At 44.5% G+C, this 27235-nt stretch overlaps 1 protein-coding gene across 2 annotated transcripts in view; it reads right to left on the bottom strand.

Annotated features, from left to right (window-relative positions):
- Positions 1-27235, bottom strand: part of FGD1 (FYVE, RhoGEF and PH domain containing 1) — an 88574-nt gene that overhangs the window by 4332 nt on the left and 57007 nt on the right. For both annotated transcript variants that reach the window (XM_075835226.1, XM_075835228.1), the window contains exons 2-16: positions 14955-15146; positions 12939-13116; positions 12101-12551; positions 9948-10037; positions 8860-9008; positions 8457-8613; positions 5684-5822; positions 4761-4819; positions 4198-4344; positions 3583-3675; positions 3388-3467; positions 2626-2656; positions 2391-2492; positions 2175-2300; positions 1587-1745 (exon numbers count right to left, since the gene is read on the bottom strand). In XM_075835226.1, coding sequence (XP_075691341.1) covers positions 1587-1745; positions 2175-2300; positions 2391-2492; positions 2626-2656; positions 3388-3467; positions 3583-3675; positions 4198-4344; positions 4761-4819; positions 5684-5822; positions 8457-8613; positions 8860-9008; positions 9948-10037; positions 12101-12551; positions 12939-13116; positions 14955-15146 — 2153 coding nt within the window. The remainder of the gene's footprint in view (positions 1-1586; positions 1746-2174; positions 2301-2390; positions 2493-2625; positions 2657-3387; positions 3468-3582; positions 3676-4197; positions 4345-4760; positions 4820-5683; positions 5823-8456; positions 8614-8859; positions 9009-9947; positions 10038-12100; positions 12552-12938; positions 13117-14954; positions 15147-27235) is intronic.

Raw genomic sequence — 27235 nt, 5'->3', positions numbered from 1 at the left:
TTCTGTTCCACACAACAGTCTTGTTCTGAAGCTGCAGACACAGGGACTGGGGGAACATGTATGCAAGTGGGTAAAGAATTGGTTAAGGGACAGAAAACAACAGTTGTTATAAATGGAACTTACTCAAAATGGGCAGCAGTCCATAGTGGGGGCTACCACAAGGATCGGTGTTAGGCCCAATTCTTTTTAGTTTATTTATTAATGACCTTGTGGATAGGATTGATAGTAAGGTGTCAGGTTTTGCTGACTTTGTAGGATACTTAAAACTCAACTTTACTATAAAATATTACAGAAAGACCTAGATAAGATGGCAGCATGGGCAAAAACATGGCAGATGAAATGTAATGTTGATCAATGTAAAGTAATGCACCTAGGACGAAATAATAGTATTAATGCATATACAGTAAATGGAATAAAACGGGAAAATGGAATAAGAAGGACCTGGGTATTCTGGTAACAAATAAGCTAAGCAGCAGCACTCAATGTCAGGCAGCAGCTGCAAAAGCAAATAGAATTCTAGGGTTTATAAAAAGAGCTAAAAACCAGTGACTCAAATGTAATATTACCCCTCTATAAAGCCCTTGTAAGGCCACATCTATATTGTAAAAAAATATACAGGAGAACTGGAGGGGGTTCAAAGGCGGGCGACTAGATTATTAAATGGGATGGGAGGTGTTGCTTATACATAAGAACTAGCACATAATCTGTTCTTGCTAAGGATTCTACTAATGACCAGGGGACATTCATTGCGTGTGGAAGAAAGACGTTTCAGGCATCAATATAGGAAAGGGTTCTTTACAGTTAGAGCAGTCAAACTATGGAATGTCCTACTCCAAGAAGCAGTGATGGCAGATACTATGTCAGCATTTAAAAAAAGGGCAAGATTATTATTTACTGACGAATGGCATTGAAGGTTATGACTAATCTAGCAATGAAAGATGTGAAAGCTTGAACTTGAGGGACCGAAGTCTTATTTCAACCTATGTAACCATGTATTGGACGCCATGTAATACCACATTTCCCCTGCAGTGGCCACCACAGGAGAAATGTGCAGAGAATTCCTAATCTCTGGGGGTTCACAAGACCTGCTGCTATAACAGGCTATATATGAAAAGATTGGAGTACAGGCCCTGTTATGTGAGCTTACTGCACTTGGGTTTATAACGCTCACGAGTCAATTGGAGCTGTAATAATACATATGCATTCAGCTCCCGCTAGTAATAATACATATGCATTCAGCTCCCGCTAGTAATAATACATATGCATTCAGCTCCCGCTAGTAATAATACATATGCATTCAGCTCCCGCTAGTAATAATACATATGCATTCAGCTCCCGCTAGTAATAATACATATGCATTCAGCTCCCGCTAGTAATAATACATATGCATTCAGCTCCCGCTAGTAATAATACATATGCATTCAGCTCCCGCTAGTAATAATACATATGCATTCAGCTCCCGCTAGTGGGAACTTATGGCATGAACACTGTAGAACCATTAAACAAATGAGTGATGAAGGGTGGGTTACCCCAAAAGGTATACATCAATCTGGTCTACAACATATAATTCAGCAGATTCTGTATACCTCTAGGATGGACTTCCTCCGTTGTGGTGTATGGGCGTTGTACCCTGGACTGGACACTGAACCGTGCAGGGTACTGTAACAGTCGACACACACGCGATTGGTTCGGTTATTGTCATAGATGAGTCTGGCACGAAACTCTGAGCACTTCCCACAAACGACCTGAAATATAAGCAGCACCAGATATTATGAATATAACCTGAGAAATGGTCAATGAAAATAATCATGAAAAATAATCATGAAAAACTTAAGAGGAAATGAAAGGCAGTGTAAAGCAGGAAGTCAAGATGTGAGCAAAAGAGGGTAGATACAACTAACTATGGATATGGGATGGTGACAGCAAGGCCAGTGGAATTGGAGGGAAAGTTTTCCATTATTAGCATTCACTGTCTGCTGCTTTCTAAGCAGTGGTCCAAATTTTTTTATAAGCGGCCACAAATAAGGTCACCATAAAGTGCACAAATAACAGGCAGAGTGGCCAATGTATACTGGCGGGTGTCATTAGAAATACTGTACAAGAGTTCAGTAAGGGTGAGACGGGAAGTTTGGGGGGGGGGGTGTATATTTAGGTACAGACAGCAGATCACTCACATGTCCGCATGCTTTGCAGTGGTGCCTCCTTTTGGTTATTGAATTGAAAGCTTCTTGACATTTCATGCACATTGTCACCTCCTTCTCCCGAATTGGAGTTGGGGCTCGCTTGCCCAAATCTGTGTTCTGTACGACAAGTGGAATCAAATTATTTAACAGCCACTTCTACATTACAGTGACAGCTCAGCATTGTGGACGCTCCAGGTCAATAGTTACCGGTGAGTTTGGAGGAGTCTCTTCATCTTCCCGATAGTTGGAGTTGAGCAGCTTGTAGGTCTCCATGGTTTGTTCATGGCAACTCATTGTAGCTTCAATTGCCTGTGTATGAGATGTAAGAAACATTGTAAAATCTCCTACCTACATAAGTACCGCCACCAAGAGGAAACGGCTGTACATCGCCCTATGTGGGAGCGCACGCCTCGCCCTGGCGGAACGTGATGTGTGGTCTCACCTGGATCCAATCTTTTTTCTCTTCTTCAGTTCTATGAAAGAAAAAGTAAAATCAATTAATAAATGCAAAATCGGTAACACGGCTGACAAGACAGTACGGTGCCAGTCACGTGCAGGGCTGACCAGTCCAGCGGGTTATACTTTGGGTACATGACCATATTAGCACTCTATGGTGTACAGATGTATAATACATGCCCACGCATACCCTCATTGTGGCATACTCCATTGCAGGATATACTACACCATAAAGGAAGAATACGGTTGGTCACATAGTGCCTATGACTTCTTAATATGGACCCATAGGGACGCTCTGTGCTGCAGTACAAGGTCTGTGCACGTGACTGCCACATAAATGAAGGACCTGGCACGTCCATGCACAACACAGACAACCCTTTGATTTCAATAGGGACCATGTAATGCTTTTCTTCTATGGTGGTGCTGTAGTGGAATTGAATAGGGGGGAGGGGGGGGCTGCGGTCTCCTGTAGATTATTAAGGGAGCTCTTCCAGGAGTGTCGCTAAGGGGGAGGTGGGTCTGGGGGGGATATAGAACAATGCTGCATTACCCCTGGTATTAATAGATACAGTGCTAGGGCAGCTTTACCCCCTGGTGAAGGACAGTCTTGCTATGACTAACAAAAAACGCATTGTCCTAGGCGGACAGCCCTTTAACTTTTGGCGATCATTGGGCCTGTAAACAACGTTGATGTGGGCCACAAAGCTCACAGTCTATTCCAATGTTCCATCGTTGTAGTGAGTTGTACCTGGCCTGCAGCTCCAGTGACCGCTGTTTTCCGGACACTAAGAAGGTCCTGGTCAGGTTGGGACTGCTGTGATGCTTCAACTAAGGAGGGAGAAAGCAGACGACATGTGAGAGGCGGTGCATTGTGTAAGCGCTCTGTATCGGTGTGACAGGTCAGGTGAGCGCTAGTATCTCCATGTAAGCATCATACACGTACCTCCATCCCCTCCACATCAATCCTCGCTCTCACGCTGTATTTCTGACCAATCAAACGCAACTTTGGAACGCAGTACAGCAAGCGGTCATTGAACTGTGGACAGATATAATGGGACATTATTAGAGCAATGGATGTATAATACTTAACTATTAGATTCAATGGTTTCTTGGTTATATCTGAAAGATGAGCAATTCCTGATCAGCAAATTTGCAGAGTTATGTGGCCATATGGGAGCCAGGGGGATATAGGACTGCAGTACCGGGCAGATTTTCCATTTAGGAGCCTGGTAGAGCTGAGTGGCAACCCTTGTAGAAGCCATATTGGTTGTAACCCAGCTTTCCAGGAACCCGAGGAAACTAAACGGCGAATGTTAAAAGTCATCGTGATGATCCGTTACATGTATAAAGGCACAAGACCATTGGTGACTTTACATCTTACAGCAGTGGATCCAACCTGTGAATCTGCTGCTGTCGCAAAACTACAACTCTCAGCAGTCGGAGGTCACAGTATGTAGGCACGTCATTTAAATGATCAGTCAACGACACACTCTTTAAAAAAAACTACTTAAAGCCTCAGGACGATCCTCCAGTGAACACGTGTATTGTGGGCACTCACCAGTATGAGGTATCGGTCCTGGGTGGTCCCGTTCTTTGCTGACAGTTTTAATATATGTCCCTCTTTGATCAGCTCATTAGTGGGGCTCACAATATCTTCCTCTCCGCCCAAGAGTTCATACACTTTCAAGAGCTTGTGCATCCTTTCCTGTGGGATGGAAAGAGAAGATATGACAACACTCCTCGTAGGGCTCGGCCTTGGACTCACCAACACCTTACAGTCAGAGATCTCAGCAGTTCTCCAGGCCTGCCCTGCTGCGGATCATGACATCCAAGTGGCCTGCATAGAGCGGTGTCCTGATCGCCCCTGTTCTCACACTGCTAGATACCGCAGGATCTGTACAGATGATGGGGTGGATCAGGACTCCTCTCTGTGAAGGTCCTTCAGTAGTAATGATCCTGCAGATCTCAGCACTGGACCCCAGGTAACTCATTTGGAGGTGGGGAATGAATTCTGACTCAAGAAACAAAATGAATTTTCAATTTTTGACCATAGAAGTTGCCAATATTTAAAGGAGCCCTTGGAGAAAGATACAACATCTTGAAATAAGAGAGATCACTCACCATTTTTCTTATAGCTGCATTCGAATGCTCAGCTGCTGTTGCAATAAGATCCAAGGATTCTGCAGGGAGAGGAATTGATACAGGAAGATCTTAATCTGGAACCAGGTAAAGAAGTGAAAATTCAATAATGAGTTGTATCAGATGCCAAAACATACTAGCAGCTGCTTAGAACCGGAGAACAGGAGTTTCCCTTTAACTTTTTAATAGGACACCGAGTCATAGGGCATATACTTTGCGACCACTTGAGGGCAGTGGGGCTCCATTTAAACGTATATACGCTAACTTGGAAGCGAAACGCGCTTGTTCACAGAGCAGGGGAATTTCTCAACAAAATTTGGAATGTAATAGTTATTCAGGGGGGCAGGCTTTCTTTCACCCTGGGTAAAGATTCAGTTTGGCGCCCCCATAAACATTAGATAAATCGATCCTGATGAAATCGGCCAGTTTTGACAACTTTTATCCAACATGTATGGCCAGCTTAAAAGGTTCCTTGTTTTCCCTGAAGACAATAAATACAATAAAAGAAGGGCTAAAAAGCACAAAAGGGTCGCTGTAGCAGATCAGTCAAGTTACCCCTGCTCCAGCCCTGTTACATATCGGCAGTGGTCACCTCAAAAACCACAGCAAGAAGAAAAGTTGGCCCCTACAGGATGCCAATGGAGAGGAGTAAAGGAGTAAAGGACTACTGCTTTCTTCTCTTAATGTAACGTGACAAAATGTGTGAATATCGCAAAGAACTTCAAAGTTACAGCACGTTGACCCAGGTGTGCAATGCCCTCACTAGCGGAGCATGCTGGGCCATGTAGTTCCATAACAACTAACAAGACAGATGATACATGACATTTAGGTTATATGTGGCGTTCAGTGAATGTGGGAACCCCTACTTTCTGCCACGTGTACATCCTACTAGTTCCGTTACATACTTTCTGCATCCCTCCGGTCTCTGGAGTCCTCTGACAGTTTCTGGAGATAATCCTTAAGGAGAAGCTCATAACGTGGAATCCGCTGGACAGGCTCCAGCATGTGGTGTTGTAATGTCAGGTTGCCACAGGCCTCCTCCTTCTGAAACACAAAGACAATCAAAGACTGAAAACAATGTATATATGGCTGTATATATGTATACAAGGGCTCAAAGCAATATTCAGAGCGTGATCTCTATGTATACAGGGATTCCCGAATATACTTTCACCATGCAGCAGGACCGGGGCAGGGAGGCGACTTCAACAGGCTACAGCCTGTTTTACAATAGACTTGGCCCCATAGGCAAAGCATATATTGACGTTTCGTTTTGTCGACAGGCTCCAAAGGCAACTGTGGGGAATTAGATATTTAGATAGAAATAGAAAAGATAAAATCATACAAAAGCTCCACCAAGGCCAGGAATAGGGGTCGGCGGAAGAGGCAGCCGCCTAGAATGCCATTAGAAAGGGGGGCACAAAATAGTAACGCCGTTTTGTTTTGCAGCCAATCAGATGCTTGGTCTGTGCGGCTCATAATGCTGTATGACACAACGGTGTATGTATTTATGGACGTTACACATACTGCTATGCTACACACCAAGGATGATCAGCGGAGCCAAAAACGCATCGACTATCATGCTAAACACCAGGGACCAAGGGTTGGCGGCCGTCTAAAAAACCCCTGCCATGGGCACTGATAGAACTTGTGTCGCCCACCAAGTGGCAGATGACATTGCTGGTAACCACAGGTGGGAGGGGATTTGGTGCTGCAGCTGTTACTGGGCATCACCTTGAACATACGGAGAGAATATTTAGCCAACAGATGTATTAGTGAATCTGAAGGACTTCTCTTTTTGTTTTAGGTCTCCAGTGACATTCAGCACATTTACATGAACTTTGTTTGGAAAACGTGAGATATCCTCAAATACATTGCTTTATATATTCCAGCAAGAACTGCAAATAAATTATAGAGTCTGCACGTTATTGTGGGATCGGCAGCTTTGGTTTACAGGGCCTGAAGAATTCGGCCTCACCCACCGACGTGCCGCAGACCGACTTCAATAGTCCGCCCTGTCATTACATTAAACATAGGTGACATTTCACTTATTAACATGTGACAGCGGAGAATCACACAGTAGGATTATAGAGCCCGCTGGATAATCTGGCCCCGGGACATCCAGTTACCCGGGTGAAGAGGAACTTCACAGAACAAGCGAGCCAAAAATTCCTTCTCCAATCTCTGCATCTGGTAATTATCGGTCATAAAATAAAATGGGGGGGGGGGGGGGGGGGAGAAAAAAAAAACAAAAAAATAAATAAAAAAATAAAAAAAAAACATGGAATTTCAGCCAGATTTATTAATGCAGTTTGCATCTCATGGATATGGAGGAGAACATATGATCCCGATGGCTTGGCAGGAGAAGCCGCGTATGGGCTTTTAACAAAGACGACTCGATTTTTGGGCATTTTTTACATTATATGGAAAGAAGCATCGTAATTACAGACATCAGTCACAGAAAACCGAACCGGCGTCAATCATTAGTCCACGCAAAAGCGACAAATTCTGGTTGACTGAGGTTCATATATGTCACACTTAGAACTAATGCACACGGCCATGGCGATTTTGCAGTCCGCAAAACCACAGATCCATGGTCTGTATTTGTGGTCAATTTGTCCGCAAAAAAACTTCCGTAGTGCATCCGTGTGTCATCAGTATTGACTGAACTACACAAAAAAAAAAAAAAGGAAGGCTGGAATTGATGTCACCAGTTTGTTTCCACCCCCTGAGTAGGTCACATGATTGCTGAATCAAATCGATTCCCCGGCGTTGCTTGGCAACGTATTCGCAATTGCGGATAACACACAGACGGCACCTGCATGCCACGCTGTACGCAGTTTTCACAGTCCCATAGACTTCTATGGGCAAGTCTGTGCTGCAAATACGGACAGTAAAATGACGTCCTAAGTTTCTGCGTCCTGGATTCGCCACCCCGACACGGATCTGTGAACATCACGGTCGTGTGCATGGGTCCATATGCTATCCACAATTTAGCGGATAGCACACGAACGAAACAACCCAGTCCTGTGAATTAGGCCTTATAAGGGGTCCAGGAAGCGGAGATATTGGGGGTTGTTTGAAGGGGTTCTTAAATGGTAGAGCTGCTTTAGCTGTGGCTGTGCAATAGAGGGATCACTGAAAATCACAGGGACAGCTAAAGCAGCTCTATGGTGTAATGGCCCCGTCTAACAGCTCCCCATATCTCAGCTTCTATGGTGGGACAGTTAGGGCTAGCCATACATTTCATGTGGACGGTTCGTGAGCGTTTATGGTCGGCCTGTTAAGGTTGTCATTTTTGAAGGCAACACTAGAAGTTAAAATGACAAATCGCTGATCGGTCCCTGCCTTGATCGGTCCCTGCCTTGATCGGTCCGGGTTTGGGCCTCTATTGATGGGATGCAGATCGGTCGTCTAGTATGAATGACTTTCCAAGGACTGCGCCCAACAACGATCGAAAATATCCAACATGTCTCTAGCCCTAGAATAGAGTTCTTGGGCAGGAACCAGTACTAAGAGGGGGGGACCCCATTTTGAAATAAAGCTTATTCCCTTTTACCAGTTTTCAATAGGCCACACATGAAGTCCTAGAAAGGATCCACATCCTAGATGAGCCCACGTTAATGCAGCGAGTCTATTGCGTTGCACACAAGAGGAGGATTCTGGGAAACAAAGACTGACCTGCACCTCCTGGATGATGCTTTTGAACTGGGATGAGCGCTCGGTCCAAGTATTCACTAGTTCCATTGCTCTGTCAAAGTTCTTTACATACTCGCCGTACATTTTAAGGAACGGAGCCAATTTCTGTAGGATATCCCCAATCCGAGGGTTACTGTCCCTAAACGGGAAACAAACATAGAAAAATCATTCAGATGGAAGGAAAATACGTGACGGAGGGACTTTGTGTTGCCCTAGAGCAGAGGTGTCCAATCTATGGATATCCAGCTGTGGCAATACTACAACTCCCAGCATGCTGGAGAGATGCAGATTGGAGGCCACGGTCATAGAGAGTAAGTTAGTTCGGCAATTTGCGCGGTTACTTCTATCCCGAAAGCTCGGACAGGCTCCCCTCCGTATAACTCACCACTCTTGCATGCGTTTCTCCAGTTCGGGCAGCAGAAACTGTTGATGAAAGCAGTAGATGGAACAGATGTTGGAAAAAATGCCCATAACGACTTCCACAGGGATTGAGCCCTTCGTGGTAGCTTCTTCCATGAGCCGAGCGCAGAACACCTGTAAGTGAAATGGTCAATGGTAAAAAGAGTAGATCATGTGACATTTCCATCACTACGGTGTGCTGGATCACATTGCTTCCACTGTCTTGGGTCTGGGGGATTCTCCACTCAACAACTCAATCCCATATTGCTTTGTCACTTTATCTTTGGTTGACTTATATTGCCATTTCCATTTTTGCTGCACTACAGTCACACGTGTGACAATACACAAGGCTGGCCATAGCCTTGAGAAGCATTTTAGGAGGGATTGGAGATAAGCGGCATTCACACCTACCTGTCGCCGCTTATCCACCAGAGAAACAAATAATTGTATAGAATAGAATTCAATTCTTCCTTCCTACAACTGGGGGGGGGGGGGGTCATCGGGTAAGCACAATATACTAGAGATATTTGGCAAAATGGTGGGATTCGATAGCATAAATCTCTCGTCTCTGGCCAGCTTCAGGAAAATCTCTGTTTTTTTGGTCATTCTGATCCACTGGTTCCAGGTTGTTAGACCCACATCCTCTTTAAAATAGGATGCAAAGTGATGAGCAGGAGAAAACGCTTAATAAGAGTCTGGTCAATATGAGAGATGACGTGCAGGGCGGAAAAGACAAAGCCAATGGACTTGTATGGGACTTGGTGGGGGTAGGACTTTTTTAGGCAGTCCCTTCTTATTCTCTATGGGCATTGTCTCCACAGTAAACAGGAGGGGATGACAGACTAAGGACTTATTCAGACTTGCGTAATTGATCAGTATATTAAAGGTAACCGCAATCTTCTTTATGGGGGGTGGGTGATGAATAGGTGGTTGCCCCTCCTATCTTGGCAAAGGGGTGTAAAGGTGACCAGTACCCAGAGGGGGTCCAATCTTTATTCTTTAGGGCCACACCAATGGGGGAAGAGGTAAATGAAGCACGTATGACTCTTCTTTACCACAAGACGTCTTCCTCACCTGGTCCAAGAGATGTAAACGGGACACATAAGCCTTCTCCGTCTGAAGCAGCTCGTTGGCGATGTTATATACTTTCTGACGAGCGGTGAACTGGAAGAATGAATGAGAAAGATCAAAAGTCACATTAGACAAATCATATATGATACAAAGAGATCACGACGACCTTATAGAAAAGGCGATAATAGATACCCATGGTGGAAATCCGACTGACTTTCTTTACTACGTTCCAGATCTGATCAAAATAGAGTCAAATCTTTTATCGCACAGTGGTGGTAGACTGCCGAGCGATATCACATGTGTACATGCGGTTACATAAAAAAAGGTTGTAAAATAAATCTGACATTCTTGGATGTGATCCAAAATCGTGGACGCCTGTAACAGCCTGTACACAATTTCACGTGTCCCCCATAGGCTTATATTAGTGATAACGCACGATATCCGTGATCGATGTGGAGCCCGGGCCTTTACCTGCAGCGCCATTGTAGGTTAACATAGTGAGAGAATAAACACCTATTTAGTCCAACACATGGACAGAATACAGACTGCCATAAACAGCACCTGCCTTTTGCGGATGACAGTTCTGGGTAGTGCTGGGGATTTTGACCTTTGACTTTCACTGCTGCACCATTGAGGTCCCACCATTGCCAGCCTTGTGTATACAGTAGTGTAGGGACTAGCTCCAAATGAATGTAATGGATAGGATTCAATGCAAAGTCGTAGGAAGGTGCAGCATTACAATGTCACTAGCTATAGAGGGTGCAGAGGTAGCAGTCACTCCTGTGCCCTGGTTCCTGAGGGGGCCCATAAACCCCTCGGTCACATACGGAAACACCAAGGGGCACATGTTAGGGCATTGGTGCCCAGGAACTTCACGTTACGCCTCCAAATGTCACGGAGACCTATGAAACCCTAGACTAAAAGACTGTAGTGATGTCCGACTTCTGTGCACAGGGTATTGGAACAGCAGTTGGATCTTTTGGTAATTTCCCATGAGTAATTCTCCATGAGTCAGTGTATGACTTGACCTCTAGACACAACTATCGGAGATAACGCTTCTGGCTGATTCCACTGAATTAACAAGCTGCTGTATTGGCGTCAGAGTTTCTGATTCGGGTTTAACCGTTTATGAGAAACATTGGCATCATAGATCCTCTCCAGGCCATTTAAAGTGATCATAATCTGCCAACAAATCTACCCAACACATAGGAATGTCTAAGCCAGACCCATTTCCTTCCACCTCACGAGTATACCATTATTTACGGTAATATAACCTGGCATTTTAGCTGTGCCACTTGATGTGGACATACCTCACCCACAATTATGTTACTCATTCTTCCTATAGGGCCCCACCTCTGCTATTGTTTTATGTGCCGATTAATTATATATCTACATGACTACTAGAAGAGCTCGAGTAGGAGGTAATGGGCATGAGTGGCCCTAACCCGGTGTAATGCAAGCAGCACCATGCCCCGGTGCTCTAATTGCTTGGTGGTTTCTGTCGGTATACCCAGACAGAAGCTGGTACAATGTGTTTGCATTAGTTGGCATGGAGTACTGCGTTCACCCGTGTAAGTAACCAGCATCTCTAAAGAACGGACTACCTGCAGCACTTCCACATCAGAGCTAAAGAGGACCGGTCACCACTCCTGACACGTCTTTTTAGTAAATACTCGTGTTCCTCATGAAATAACAATGCAGGAGCACCTTTTGATTGAACTCCGCATTATGTCGTCCCTCTATTATCCTTCCTGGAAATGTATGAATAAATTGACAACAGGGTGTTACCATTCCCCTGGTCAGCTGGGTGTGTTCGATACGGTCAGCACTGATTGGACAGTGTGTGGGGACACGCCCCATTGACAAGGAGTAACACCCAGTTGTCAATTTTATTCACACATTTCCATGAGGAATAAAAGAGGAACGGCACAAAGCAGAGTTCTTTGAAACGGTTGAGATGGAGTAGGATATTGTATTTATTTAATTGAAACCTGCACAACAATTCATGGTTTTGTAGCTTGGAATAATAAACTCGGTGTGATAAGTGTAACGGGTTCCAGTCAGAATCTGGTATGTCAGATCTCTAGGCAGACATGTCTCGCCAACACATGCGGAGCGGCTGTGTGAAGGAGCTGAACACAATGACCTCATCTTACCTCACATGGATCCAGTCTTCGAGGAGTTAGTTCTTCTTCTCCGCCACTACCGTCCTCCATGTCGCTGTCACCTTCCGAGTCCCGAGGCGAGCTGTTTTGTATGGTGATATGAGGGGGTTCCATCTCTTCTCTCCCACCCTCCTCCACCTCCCCAAGGAAGCACATCTCCTCGCTTGTGGATGGAGAACTGATACTGTCAATGCCACTGTCTCTGTTCGCCAGTTTCCCTAAAGAGTCCTGCTCCGCGCTTTCTTCCGTATCGCCCCCTCCTACGACAAGTCTATGTCTTCTCTCCAGGCTGGCCTGAGACATCTCCGGTTCCAGTAAATCAAGGAGTTTGTTTCCAAGATCTCCCATGCTAAAGCCAGGGTGCAAGGAAGGAGTGCTGTTGATTTCAGGGTCGGTGTCGAAGGCCGGACTAGTGCGTTCAGCAGGCAGGATGATTGGCTCCCTGGAAGATTGGAAATCGAGTTATTGATCTGCTTGTTGAATACATCTGCATTTGATAGGCCTGACTTTCCCATCTGCTCTGAGCAGGCAGTTCTCTGGTCTCTATATTGGGTGGACCCCTATATAAAGCGGTTTGTGGAGATGATTACTTTATACCCCGCTGCCAGCCGGTCATTAATATCAGGATTTCACAACTGCATGTGTATAATAATCCGAATATTCAAAGGCCATATTATCCTCTGAACGTGAACCCACTTTAGTTCACCAAGTATAACCCATTGGCGTTATGTGTTCTGCCATATAAAAAAGAAAAATCGTTTTACCCCGCCCGCTCCTCATACCCGTATGGCCTATAATAAGAGACGGCAGAACAATTCCAGTCACTTACCTTTCAAATTTCTCAATCAGGGAGGTGACTGCTGAGGGTGTCCCATCCTTGTTCTCTGGGCGCAGGGACACCCTTGCAAGGCGGGGGTCTGCAGGCAGTGGACGTGAAGGTGGTGGGGGAATATGGCCGGGTGGCCGGGGTCTTCTCACGCTCTGGAGGTGTGGGGGCTTTGGAGGAACTGCACAGGAAGTGGAGAGATCGATGTAAATAACAGAATTGTCGCTCAACAAGGTATATAGCTGACGCACAGGAATAAGATTGACTTAACGAGGTTAATATATATATACACACACACACAAATATATTTATTTTTTTCAAGAAAGGAACATATTCCTATAACAGTGATGTATCCACCCGTGCAAGGGGCCCCCTATGTGTGCGATTGCATGGACCCAGGAAGAGGGAGGAGTCACATCTCAGGTTGGCTCCACCCCATTCCCAATAAAATTTTGTATGAACCTATGAAAGACTTCCACAAAAATAAAGGGGGAGCACTGATTTTCTCTCTTTGATGGGATGGAAGTAAGAATTGACAGGTCGTCCTCCCCACTATGAACAACCCTGACTGCAATAACTCGATCCTCAAGAGCAATAACTTAAAGCTTCAAAAATGAGGCAACCCCATAGGGAAACAACGTGATGCAAGTTCCATGACTGTAAACTTCACTACGTTAGACCCTGTTCACATTACGGTTGAGCCCTATGTTTTGCGTATAAGATGGTGTCCTTTTAGCGTCCATTCGGTCTGTATACCTTTTTTTGTTGCTTTATAGAAAAGTGCAGTCTATTACGCTTTTCTACAGAGGCATCCCGCAAGTATACTTTTTTTTTTTTTTTTAACATGGGAACCAATGGGCGACGTATGACACACGCCAGAGCCTTCCGCCAGAGGAACACTCCCGACAAAGGCTCAGACATGACGTGAACAGGGCCTTATAAACAATGGGCATAAAGAAAACCCATAAACCTACCCACTAATGAAAAGGTTCATTGATGTCGGTTCTATTATTGCTGGCAGGCATAGATAAATATGGATCATAAAACAACATGTCCTAGACTTTAGCGCCTTTACCAGAAACACAGGCCCAGGAAAGTAAAGCAGCATGCGGTTTCCCTGATACAGCGCGAGTAGCTTTAGTGCTCACACTTTCTAATATATGTATGGTCTGGATTTGGCCATCAGCAGTTCTCAGGGGCTGGCATCTTACAAGGGGGTAAGGACTAAGACGCGTACATTGATTTCTATGTGACCATCTTGGCTGTGTCAGCTAGGGGTAGGGGTAACAGTCTGACATGTATGCGGGATGCCCATCTGTCCCCTGACAGCTGCTGTTGGGGGAAACTAAAGTCATGCATGATCCTTTGTTCCCTCTGTAGATAAGCGGCACCAGAAGCGTTTGCCAGTAACTTATCCTCTGGCAGTAAAGATGCACACTCGGCCAATCCGAGCATGCATGTCTATGGGGCAGTCGGGAGCCGCCAGTCGCTAAGAGCTGCTGAGAACGCCAACATTTAGACACTACATATACGCCTCGTATGACCTACACAGCATATTTCCCATTGGAATTAATGGGAAACCGGTTGCAGGCGTATTTCAAGGCGTAATACGAGCGTTTTACGATCCAAAATACGCCGTGTGACGTTGGCCTATGGAAAAATTTCAGTGAATAATATTCGTATAATCACTACATTCTGATGTCAGAACCGGACGATTGTATGGAGATAAGTGGCGCCGCTTGTCTTTTCCTTCAAAAGCAGTCTGTTGCTTATTGCTTTTGCAGGAAGTTCCTTTGCCTGTGCCCATCACTCATTTTATGATGTGAAATTCTCCCTCCCTCATTATAAAGTTCTGTGCCCCAGCTGCTGCAGAACATCATAATACATACCTCAGATAATTTTTTTTTAATTTTTTTTTAACACAAAGCATTCTTTTTTATGTTTATGTCTACACTCCAGACGTTTTGTTGGGGTGCATTCAATTTTCTCGCTTCCTCTATATATTTCTAAGGCGCTCACCTTCGGGTTTGGTGTGTGGGGGACGCCTAGGAGCTGCTGGTTTGGAAATGGGTTGATCTGTGGGGATCCCATTGCAGTCAGTTGAGTTTCCAGGGTCAGATCGGAGACGCTGGGGTTTTTCTGGGTGCACGGAGATATGAGCTGGCTCCAAGGAGAGACTCTTAACCAGCACTGGATTCTTGGGCTGGGGCCCTGAAAAAAAAAAAAAAAAAAGGATGTGGTAAGAAACCTAAGCCATGAGAAGGAGGGGTGATTCCCAGACAGGAGAGACGGGATTTACAGACAAACATACATTTCGAGACTTGATATACTGTATACAGATCAGGCCTGACATACCCAGTGGGCTCAGCGGAGGGATGGGATGGGTCATTTGTAAACTCCAACCTATCTGACTGCGATCTATATCTATGTTCAACACAATCTTTATGAATTATGAATAGAATACCAGAACGACAGTGAAGACTGACACATGGATCAATAGGAGATACTGTGGTGTAGGAGTGCATATTTATATACCATTCAGGATTTGTGAAAAGCAGGGTGACAAACCCTAGGAGCACTGTAATGGAAGCCGTTCTTATTGGTCACCCAGTTATGCCACTCATACCCGTCTCCTTGCCACGTGCAACATCAAAACAACTTAAAAACTGCTCGACATATTACCAGACTGACATATTTGCAGGTCATTAGATACAAGGTGAAAATGGATACAGCCCATCCATAGTGTTGAATTATAGGGATAATTGCGGTGTGTAACGGCGTTTCCGCCTAAAAAAAATTATACAAATTAAAATAGGTCATTCGGTTGTTCTCTACTGTTGAGTTGTTAAAATTTTACTGAACGCCTATTAACTATATGTGTATCTGGGAAAGCAGGGTGACAACCAATATGTCTGTTATTACAGATCCCAGCTTTCCTAGACTCCTGATCGACAAGTAATACGTCCCTATAGAGGATATGATCGCTGTACAAAGTGTAAACAAACACATCGGCGCCTCCAGTGGTGGTTTCGGAGTCCTGCACTGGGCCCAAAGTTGTTACGAATAGTGAACTTCCCCTTTAAATACAGTACAGGGTTCTTATTGCTCGTATCAGTGCTCAGACAGGATTAATGAGATCTGCAATCTGTTTCAAGGGTCACGTAACTTTGGGCGTCCGCCAACACCGCCATGGTCAATTGTTTCCCCACGTACAAAGCACATTTTTACCATTCACCTCGACTTAATCCAAATAATATTTTTAGAATGATTTTGTGGTATCTCCGGTATGTTTTTAACTGCATTTTCTCCTTTATGTACCAGGAGCTCCACCTATAACATGTAGCCGCAAGTCATATAAGGCAAAAATTAACCCCTCGGTTGAGCGAGTGACCCGCAACGCCGTCAACATAAATCCTTGTCATACAATAAAAGAAAATATATATTTAAAAAAAAAAAAAATAATAAATAAAAAAATAAGGTATAAAAGTAGTTTCTAAATAAAATAAAAAAAAAAATAAAAAAAAGGAGAGCTGCTGCTATTATATCCACATCTGTAAATATGGCGGATCTCACAATGGAAATATAGGAATGATTATAGGGGTTGGGATTTTTCAGGACTTCCTGTCAGCAATCCCATAACCGCTGCAGTCACCCTGTCAAAGTCTGAAAGGGCTGATAACAGGGAACAATGGATAAGATAAAATGTACGGAATCACTGGTGACAAAAAGGGTTAATCCCATATAGACTATACGGCACGCACAAATAATGATATTACAACAATGCCGGTTGTCAATATCATGTGATGTCGACATATCGGTATTGAATCAGGTCTTCCCAGAAGTCATCAGTTGGAATATATTGGTTTATATGTCCCCTATTGTAAAGGATATTATATGGAATTTTTTTTATTTTTTAAATGTTCCCATCATATAACAAGACTTCATCAATTATTTTCTATCCTGTCTTGGCGTTCTCTGCTGCCGCCTTCCAGCCTGTGAACAGTTTTCAGCTGTTTTACGACAGCCTGGATCTTCTGGACTATAGGTGGACTACAGACGGCCATGAATGGCGTCCTGTCTCCTGGTAGATTTACATAGACGTTCAATTCTCCGCTGGCTTATTATAGCCAAACAGCCATATTCTAACTTGAGGTGCCAACATCAATCCCATATATTGGCCGCCCAAACTTTCTATAAAGCATGCACTGAACAAGCAGGGGGTGTATTATATACCTTACCAGTTCTGTACTCGTTGTAGGGTAAATACAGGTTTGGCGCCGAGCCCTTTGGTCTATTCAGCAGCGGTAACAATTGAATTTCAGACTAAGACCATCCCCAGCAGTCCGCCGCTCATACCTGTCTCCTTACCGTACACCTGGAGTCTCCAAGAAGCTCTATAGTCAGCAGCTGTTTCTGGCAAGCACTAGAGGAGGGAGGTGTTTTGGAGGTTGTGAGTGACAGCGCAGGTGGTGGGGGTTGTAGTGAATATCATGTGTGAGCATAGTAGTTAGGAGATGACAGAGAACAAACACCAGCGTCTCCAGGAGTAGTGAGACATGGGAGCGGAGACACCTTTGTGTTATGTATCCTGCCAGGGCCATTCAAAGAATGATATTTGCAGTCCCTCCCTCCATCAGACATGCAATCCTAATCTCTATATGATCAGCCCTTAAAGGGGTTTGCCGACCAAAAGACGGAGGTTTCTGTAACTCCCTTTTATTTTTAAAGAAAGTATTCACACATGCGTAGAAACCTGTCCTCTGAGAACAGGACTCGGTGGAGGTCCCAGCCGCCAGACCCCCATTGATCTGACTTTTTGGGGATCTCATATGCACAGGATCGGTGATAAATGTATGATCACTGGGGGCACCACCACTGGGACCCCCATATTTCACTAGAATAGGTGTCCCGCCCCTCCTCACTGCGTGATCCCAGTGAGGAGGGTTTTGAATGGAGCAGCGATCGCGCATGTGCAGAGCCGCAACATTCAATGTCTATGGGGCCGATGGAAGTGGAGCGCTGTATACCAGCGATAATACATTTATTTTTAGTGGGAAAACCCCTTTAAAGAGGCTCTGTCACCACATTATAAGTGCCCTATCCCCTACATAAGGAGATCGGCGCTATAATGTAGGTGACAGCAGTGCTTTATATTTAAAAAAACGATCTATTTTCACCACTTTATGAGCGATTTTAGATTTATGCTAATGAGTTTCTCAATGGACAACTGGGCGTGTTTTACTATTGACCAAGTGGGCGTTGTACAGAGGAGTGTATGATGCTGACCAATCAGTGACCAATCAGCGTCCTGCAGTCCTCTCCATTCATTTAGTCAGCGCATAGGGATCCTGCTAGATCCTTATGTGCTGTCTTATACTAATACATTAACAATACTGAAGTGTTTAGACAGTGAATAGACATTCCACGGGATGTCTATTCACAATCTCTGCACTTCATTAATGTTTCTGTGGTAGTTACAGCAGAGCAAGCGTAATCCCACGAGATTACGCTGTAAATGACAGGTTACAACTAGATCACGCTTGCTCTGCTTTAACTACCACAGAAATATTAACGAAGTGCAGGGATTGTAAATAGACATCCCGTGGAATGTCTATTCACTGTCTAAACACTTCAGTATCGTTAATGTGTCAGTATAAGGGTATGTTCACACGAGGTCATTACGTCCGTAATTGACGGACGTATATCGGCTGCAAGTACCGGACCGAACACAGTGCAGGGAGCCGGGCTCCTAGCATCATACTTATGTACAACGCTAGGAGTCCCTGCCTCGCTGCCGGACAACTGTCCCGTACTGTAATCATGTTTTCAGTATGAGACAGTTGTCCGGCAGCAAGGCAGGGACTCCTAGCGTCGTACATAACTATGATGCTAGGAGCCCGGCTCCCTGCAGTGTGTTCGGTCCGGTACTTGCGGCCGAAATACGTCCGTCAATTACGGACGTAATGACCTCGTGTGAACATACCCTAAGACAGCACATAGCGATCTAAAAGGATCATTATGCGCTGAGTAAATGAATGGAGAGAAATGTATGACGCTGATTGGTCTCTGATTGGTCAGCGTCATACACTCCTCTGTACAACGCCCACTTGATCAATAGTAAAACACGCCCAGTTGTCCATTGAGAAACTCATTAGCATAAATCTAAAATCGCTAATAAAGTGGTGAAAATAGATAGTTTTTCTAAATAAAAAGCACTGCTGTCATCTACATTATAGCGCCGATCTCATTATGTAGGAGATAGGACACATAATGTGGTGACAGAGCCTCTTTAAGTGTGATAAAAGGGGTTATACAGGAAAAGGGTCTGTTAGACGGTGCAGTCAAATCACGGTTCATTGCAGTGTGTGCACCAAAATGCATAGTTTTTTGTGATTTTGTAATAATTGTGGTAATAAACTTATTTAACCACACTGTGTGAACATGCCCAAAGGGTGTATGTATTTCCATGAGACATTTCAGATGTGCGGTAGAAGGGCTTGTCCACACGTAACGGAATTGCTGCAGAAAATTTCTGTAGTAATTCCGCTGTGGAAAAACCGCACCATCGCCTGCGTTTTCAACTGCAGAAAATTGTACATCATTTTTATCAATGCTGGGGGATGGTGACATCTCCTCTGAAAAACACAGAAATTCCGTCCACTTTCTACAGCAGGAATTGACCTTCCTTTGGTACGAAAAATACGCACCGCAGGTTAATTTCTGATCGGAATTTTTACGCAGCGTGTGGATGAGATTTGTTAAATCTCACCCACTCTGCTGCTACTGTATTCTGCTGCGTATTTTCCATCCGCAATTCCGGATGGAAAATACGCAGCAATTCTGCAGTGTGTGGACAGGTTTTACTGCGAATTGCCACGGTTGTCATCGGTGTGGTTTCTACATGTAAAACACATTTGACTTTTAATCACGTGGCCAAAAACCGCATTTCAAAAATATCTCATCTAAATGCATCCTAAGAAATAAAAACTGCATTCATGGACCCCTGTCCATGGTTCCTATCTGGTTTTGAAGCTCGGTCCCGTTCACTTCAATAGAACAAAGCTGCAATACCAGACACAGACTATGTACAGGTGTGGCGCTGTTTCTGGAAGAATGCAGACATGATTTTGTCATCCTGTACAGTATGTAACACAGCTGCACCTGGGACACCCTATCTGTGCAATGTATGGGTGTCCTGTGAGGGAGGGGGCATGTACGGGCTTGAGCGCCACTGCAATTTTTACATGCAGCAACACTCAGTTCTGTGGGCGCCGATGTAGGGTCTATATACTGTCTATGGCCCTTACTCAGCTCCCAGAAGTCAGCGCAACATGGAAATGTCTGTGCTATGAGCTGAAAGGGCTCAGATCTTGCCCATTGTTTTAGAAGATGGTAAGGGACCCTCCCTGATGCCACCTCCTGACGACAGTCTTTCTACATGCGATCTGCGCCATATGAAAGTTTTCCCATAGTAGTCAATGGAGACCAGAAAATACATATGTATGGATCCATAGGAAATATTGTGTGGCTTCCATATGAGTGTTACAATTGCTATTCATAAACTGCATTTACTGCAACATGAAAACCCTTTTTCCTGACGGAAGGCAAAACAGAAGTCATATAGACAGAACATCCAAGATTAATAGGGGAGATTTATCAAAACACGTTCACAGAAATAGTGGAGCAGTTGCACATAGCAACCAATCAGGTCGCTGCTTTTATTTTCCAAAGGGCTTCTGAAAAATGAGAGCTGGAATCTGATTGGCTGCTATGGACAACTGCTCCACTTTTCCTTTGCACCAGTTTTGATACATCTCCCTAGTTATGTGTATCCGTAGAGAACCGCATATCGATACTGTGTTGCCATACGGCCGTGTGTATGAGGCCTAACATCCTGTCTAGGATATAGGTCTGCAAGGATTAGTGGTTAAACATTGCCACCACTGTCTCCTCCACCAGCGTCATAAGCTGCAAGCTTTCATGAACAGACGATGTGGATATAACACATTTGTGAGTTTTCTCACAGGGGATGTGTGTGGTGTATCAGTCATGAACGTGCCACTTACAGGAGTGGGCAGAGACCGGGTGTAATATGTAATGTGGAGGCGAGCAAAAACACTAGGCCTCATGTATTAAGACTAGTGCAGGCAGACAGTGGAGACGTTGCCCCCTAGCAACCAATCACATTCCACCTTTCATTTTTCCTGTGCAGGTTAGAAAATTATAAGGAGGGATGTGATTGGCTGTTGCACTCTGCCCTAGTTTTTGCGGCCCATTATATTAAACATAATAAGAAATCCTCAGCCGTCCGCGTTCTCAGGAAACCCTATTGTTAATCTAGGTCAATGATTTTAGGTCAGTTTAGGACCGGGAATAGCAGGGATTTACATTGCTTTTATGAAAACTATTTTTCAGTGTTTCCTTCAATACAAAATATCCCTGTGAGTAAATGGCCGGTTCTGATAGTCATTGAGACGTCCGTCTGACTGGAGCCGTGATCTTTATGTGTCAACCCCGTTTTAGGTATAAGCAGACTTGTCCTTAGCAAGGTAATGAGGCAAATAAATACGTGTCTGAGCGCGCAAGCAAAACGACATCCGCGAATAGTCATCTGTTCTGCAGGGTTTACGCTTTATAGGAACCCAGCCTTAGGATCCATTCATACGTTGCTGATCAGAACCGCATAAAAAAAATGCATCCGAAAACCTCCCGCGGTCTACAGTGATTTTTATATTTGTCGATGCGGTTGTGTTTTGTGCCGCAACCGCATAAAAAAAACTCACGAGATTGCGTTTTTTTCAATGTGGTTCTACCGTGTGACTGGATCCGCAGAAAAGTCGGTCTGAAAAAGTTCTGTAATGTGGCTGTCAAATCCGCATTGTGTCAATATATCCTGCATATTCCATATGGACATGCTGCGTGTTTGGCCCATAGGCTTCAATGAAGAGAATAAATTCTGCACTAAAACATGGAAGCCGCGTTGCGTTTTGTACAGCGATTCCGCAGCTGCACATTAAGCTTGCTATAATAAATGCTTCATACTAAGGCCGGATTCACACGAGCGTTTTGCGTGCGCAAAAGGTACATAACAGCTCCGTGTGTCAGCAGCATATGATGCGTGGCTGCGTGATTTTCGCCGCAGCCGCCATCATTATGATACTGTTTGTAAACAGAAAAGCACGTGGGGTTTATGTTTTCATTCAGTTTTTACTGCTGTTGCACGAATCACGCGCGTCACACGAAAGTGCTTCTGTGTGCTGCGCGTGATTTTCACGCACCCATTGACTTCAATGGGTGCGTGATGCGCGAAAAACGCACAAATATTGGACATGTCGTGAGTTTTACGCTGCGTGAAAATCACGGACTTTCTGAACGGCCCCATTGAGTAACATAGGTCCCTGCGAGGCGCGTGAAAATCACGCGCGTTGCACGGACGTATTATACGTTTGTCTGAATAAGCCCTTAATCTGCAGATAAAACCACTGCGAAAAATCTGCTGCGATATGCACAGCAAAAACACGCTGTTTGCTGCGGATTCCTGTAACTGATTTACCTGCGTTTTTTGGAGATTCCGCTGCAGATTTTCTGCACCTGCCTGTAGGAACATACCCTAAGGCCTTGTTCACACAGTACAAATTTATTCATCTATTTTTTAAGCCAAAAGCAGGAATGGAACAAAAACATAAGAAATATATAAAGGAAGGACTTATAGTTCTGCTCTCCTGGATCCAATTCTGGTTTTGGATTAGAAAAAAAGCATGCAAACTCTGCCGCAAATCTGCACTGTGTGAACAAGGTAGAAAACACATAGGACGGAAACAAGAGAAAAAGAAGAATAAACAAGACATGGAAAATAACAGAGAAAGATGCAGAGAAAAGGTGAAGAGGAGGGAGAGTCGGGAAAGGGAGGGACGGCCCTGCATTCCTAGCGCATTACCTGTCACCATGATCCAGACAGCTGCATGTGACGCATGCTTCCTCACCCAGGACACCTGAGACACCAGGACTGTCCCTCCTTCACACCTAGCAACACGGCTGCATTAACCTTTACTATGCAGATACAGTCCGCCATGATAAATCCCAGTACTGATAGAACATGTTATAATGGAACACATATGGGAAGTGTCCTTATATAGTATACGATTAGGAAAACATGGCTTTTTTCTTCCAGAAACAGCGCCACTCATGTCCATTGGCTGCATCTGGTATTGCAGCTCATCTCCTTTCAAGTGAATGAGACTGAGCTCCAATACCAGGCACGCCTCATGAAAAGGCGTAGCGCAGCTTCCGGAAGAAAGAAGCCATGTTTTTTTTTTATCTGATACAACTCCTTTAAAAAGGACCTGTCCTCTTTCCTGACAGATCTGTTTTAGTATATACTTCCTCTGTTATTCCTCCTAGAAATTTATAAATTGACAACTGGGTGTTACCATTCCCTTGGCAAAGGGGGCATGTCCTTTTACAGTCTGATACTGTGAGCAATGACTGGTCAGTGTCAGACTTTGTATGGACCCCCCAACTGGTAACACACAGTTTTCAATTTATTCATAAATTTGTAGGAGGAATAACAGAGGAACGGTACCACGCATATTTTTTTTGTGTGGATAATACAAGTATTTTTTAATACGGATATGTCGGGAGAGCTTTGTGGGTGAGATCAAAGCCCCCAAATTGTTCCTGCTGTCAATGTAAACTATAGCTGCAGGAGTACCAGGCAGAGAGAAGTCCGACTCTACTAGTCATGTGAAGCGTTTTCGATAATCTCACGATTAGCAGGATAGATATAAATAGGATAGTCTCAAATTATGCAATTTATAAAATAAATCTCTAGCAGAGGCACTGTAGGGGGTGCAGAGGTAGCAGTCGGGCCCCTATTACAGGAGGGCCCTAGCTTTATATGATACCACTACCAGTAGCTCTGTATATTGGCAAAAATACATACCATGCCAATCGCAAAGTGATGTAATCATACAATACAGTGATACCTCTCAATATAAATGAATGTAGAACCTATAGGTTTTATTCACACAGTGCAGTTTTGGTGCAGTTTTGTTTAATTAAGTCTTTTAAGACACAACCAGGATTGGTAGGGAAGTATATAAGCAAGATTCTACTTTTTTTAAATCCACTCCTGGTTGTGGCTTCATAACCTGCACCAAAAAAACTGCACCAAAACTGCACTGTGTGAATAAACCCAGGCGTAACTTGAGGTTCCCATGCCCCAATGCAAAATTAGTAACAGGCCTCCTGACTATCATGTGCCAAATAATACTGATATCTTCTTATGTGGCAGAGGGGCCTTTGGACCCCTCAGGCACCCGGGCCGGGGTGCGCCTACAACTCCTGCCCCCCTATAGCTACTCCCCTGCACACATTAGATATAGCATAGTGTGAAGCATTCTCCAGTTGGGTGGTGGGCTAGGTAAAGCCTCTGCACTGAGAACCATACTCCGAAACAGATCTCTTTAAGAGGAGCTACAAAAACAAGGTTTCCCCTTTTCCTCCCGCCAGTATCCCCCAAAAAACAGAAGGAAGCACAGACGTTACATAAGACCACAAATGGTTTGTAAGTACAAGGAGTCACGGCTTGCCTACAAGTCTCGTCACGCAGGCGAGTACAGTTATATGGCTCCAGGCTAGATATACAGTGTTCCTCTACATCCATAGGCGTGCACTGGGCTACATGTGAGGGAACATTTATATTACACATTATAGTCAGTGGGCGGCCTCCAAAAACAGAAATGGCATGGCGCTTTATCCAAGCTCCTTTATCGACCTCAGCTCCACTTTAGCGGAGGTCGCAGTGGTCGCACCATGATGCTGGTATCATCGTGGCCATGTAGTCGGAGCCTATAGCTGTCTGTAGACAGTCGGTCATCCTCGTCTGTCATGGTTGCTATATACACTACCGTTCAAAAGTTTAGGGTCACTTAGAAATTTCCTTATTTTTGAAAGAAAAGCACAGTTTTTTTCAATGAAGATAACATTAAATTAATCAGAAATACACTCTATACATTGTTAATGTGCTAAATGACTATTCTAGCTGCAAACGTCTGGTTTTTAATGCAATATCTACATAGGTGTATAGAGGCCCATTTCCAGCAACCATCACTCCAGTGTTCTAATGGTACATTGTGTTTGCTAACTGTGTTAGGAGGCTAATGGATGATTAGAAAACACTCGAAAACCCTTGTGCAATTATGTTAGCACCGCTGTAAACAGTTTTGCTGTTTAGAGGAGCTATAAAATTGACCTTCCTTTGAGCTAGTTGAGAATCTGGAGCATTACATTTGTGGGTTCAATTAAACACTCAAAATGGCTAGAAAAAGAGAGCTTTCATGTGAAACTCGACAGTCTATTCTTGTTCTTAGAAATTAAGGCTATTCCATGCGAGAAATTGCCAAGAAACTGAAGATTTCCTATAACGGTGTGTACTACTCCCTTCAGAGGACAGCACAAACAGGCTCTAACCAGAGTAGAAAGAGAAGTGGGAGGCCCCGCTGCACAACTGAGCAACAAGACAAGTACATTAGAGTCTCTAGTGTGAGAAATAGACGCCTCACAGGTCCTCAACTGGCAGCTTCATTAAATAGTACCCGCAAAACGCCAGTGTCAACGTCTACAGTGAAGAGGCGACTTCGGGATGCTGGCCTTCAGGGCAGAGTGGCAAAGAAAAAGCCATATCTGAGACTGGCTAATAAAAGGAAAAGCTTAATATGGGCAAAAGCACACAGACATTGGACAGAGGAAGATTGGAAAAAAGTGTTATGGAGAGACGAATCGAAGTTTGAGGTGTTTGGATCACACAGAAGAACATTTGTGAGATACAGAACAACTGAAAAGATGCTGGAAGAGTGCCTGACGCCATCTGTCAAGCATGGTGGAGGTAATGTGATGGTCTGGGGTTGCTTTGGTGCTGGTAAAGTGGGAGATTTGTACAAGGGATTTTGAATAAGGAAGGCTATCACTCCATTTTGCAACGCCATGCCATACCCTGTGGACAGCGCTTGATTGGAGCCAATTTCATCCTAGAACAGGACAATGACCCAAAGCACACCTCCAAATTATGCAAGAACTATTTAGGGAAGAAGCCGGCAGCTGGTATTCTATCTGTAATGGAGTGGCCAGCGCAGTCACCAGATCTCAACCCCATAGAGCTGATGTGGGAGCAGCTTGACCGTATGGTACGCAAGAAGTGCCCATCAAGCCAATCCAACTTGTGGGAGGGGCTTCTGGAAGCATGGGGTGAAATTTCTCCCGATTACCTCAGCAAATTAACAGCTAGAATGCCAAAGGTCTGCAATGCTGGAATTGCTGCAAATGGAGCATTCCAAGACCAAAGCAAAGTTTGAAGGAGAAAATTATTATTTCAAATAAAAATCATTATTTCTAACCTTGTCAATGTCTTGACTATATTTTCTAGTCATTTTGCAACTCATTTGATAAATATAAGTGTGAGTTTTCATGGAAAACACAAAATTGACTGGGTGACCCCAAACTTTTGAACGGTAGTGTATTATCACAGTTTTCCAGAGCTCCACCAGTATGGAGAATATGGGGTTATCTGCAGTTATTCGCTTCCTGACATCATTGCTGCCATGTTTCTTTACGGCGACTTATTAACCATATCACAGGATCGGTACTTTCCAATTTAGGGAAATAATACCAGCTCCAATGGGTGAGTGACAATGCCAACGACAATATGGGGAAAGGTGGATGTATCACTGCAGGACTAGAGCTGGGAAAGCTGGGTGGTATAGCGGTTGTCACCCAGCTCTCTAATAACAGAACATCACATGACTTGTGAAGTGTCAGCTCTGCAGGCCGGGACTGATTCCCGCAGCTTATTATCAGGGAGACTCCTTATATGGAAAACTGGAGGAGATGTTTATACAGGGAATGTAACCAGTGACGGCAACACCCCCCCCCCCCCTGATATTAACCCTTCTCATGCTACGGGACATTCTCAGGACACAACTTCCTTACAATGAGACACATACATCATGTCCCAGGGTGGGGGACAGAACACAGGGTGGGGGAGGGGTCTAGTGGCTCAGGCAGAACAGAATCAGGATCAATTCAATTAAATGAGTTTAATGTGCTAACAAGATAACACTTCCTGTCACTGCCTGATTAACCCCTGCAGCCCCCTCCCTTCACTGCCTGATTAACCCCTGCAGCCCCCTCCCGTCACTGCCTGATTAACCCCTGCAGCCCCCTCCCTTCACTGCCTGATTAACCCCTGCAGCCCCCTCCCTTCACTGCCTGATTAACCCCTGCAGCCCCCTCCAGTCACTGCC

This window comes from Rhinoderma darwinii, chromosome 8, assembly GCF_050947455.1.
Source record: "Rhinoderma darwinii isolate aRhiDar2 chromosome 8, aRhiDar2.hap1, whole genome shotgun sequence".
NCBI classification, from domain to species: domain Eukaryota; kingdom Metazoa; phylum Chordata; class Amphibia; order Anura; family Rhinodermatidae; genus Rhinoderma; species Rhinoderma darwinii.
This window is presented reverse-complemented; position numbering and strand designations above follow the sequence as displayed.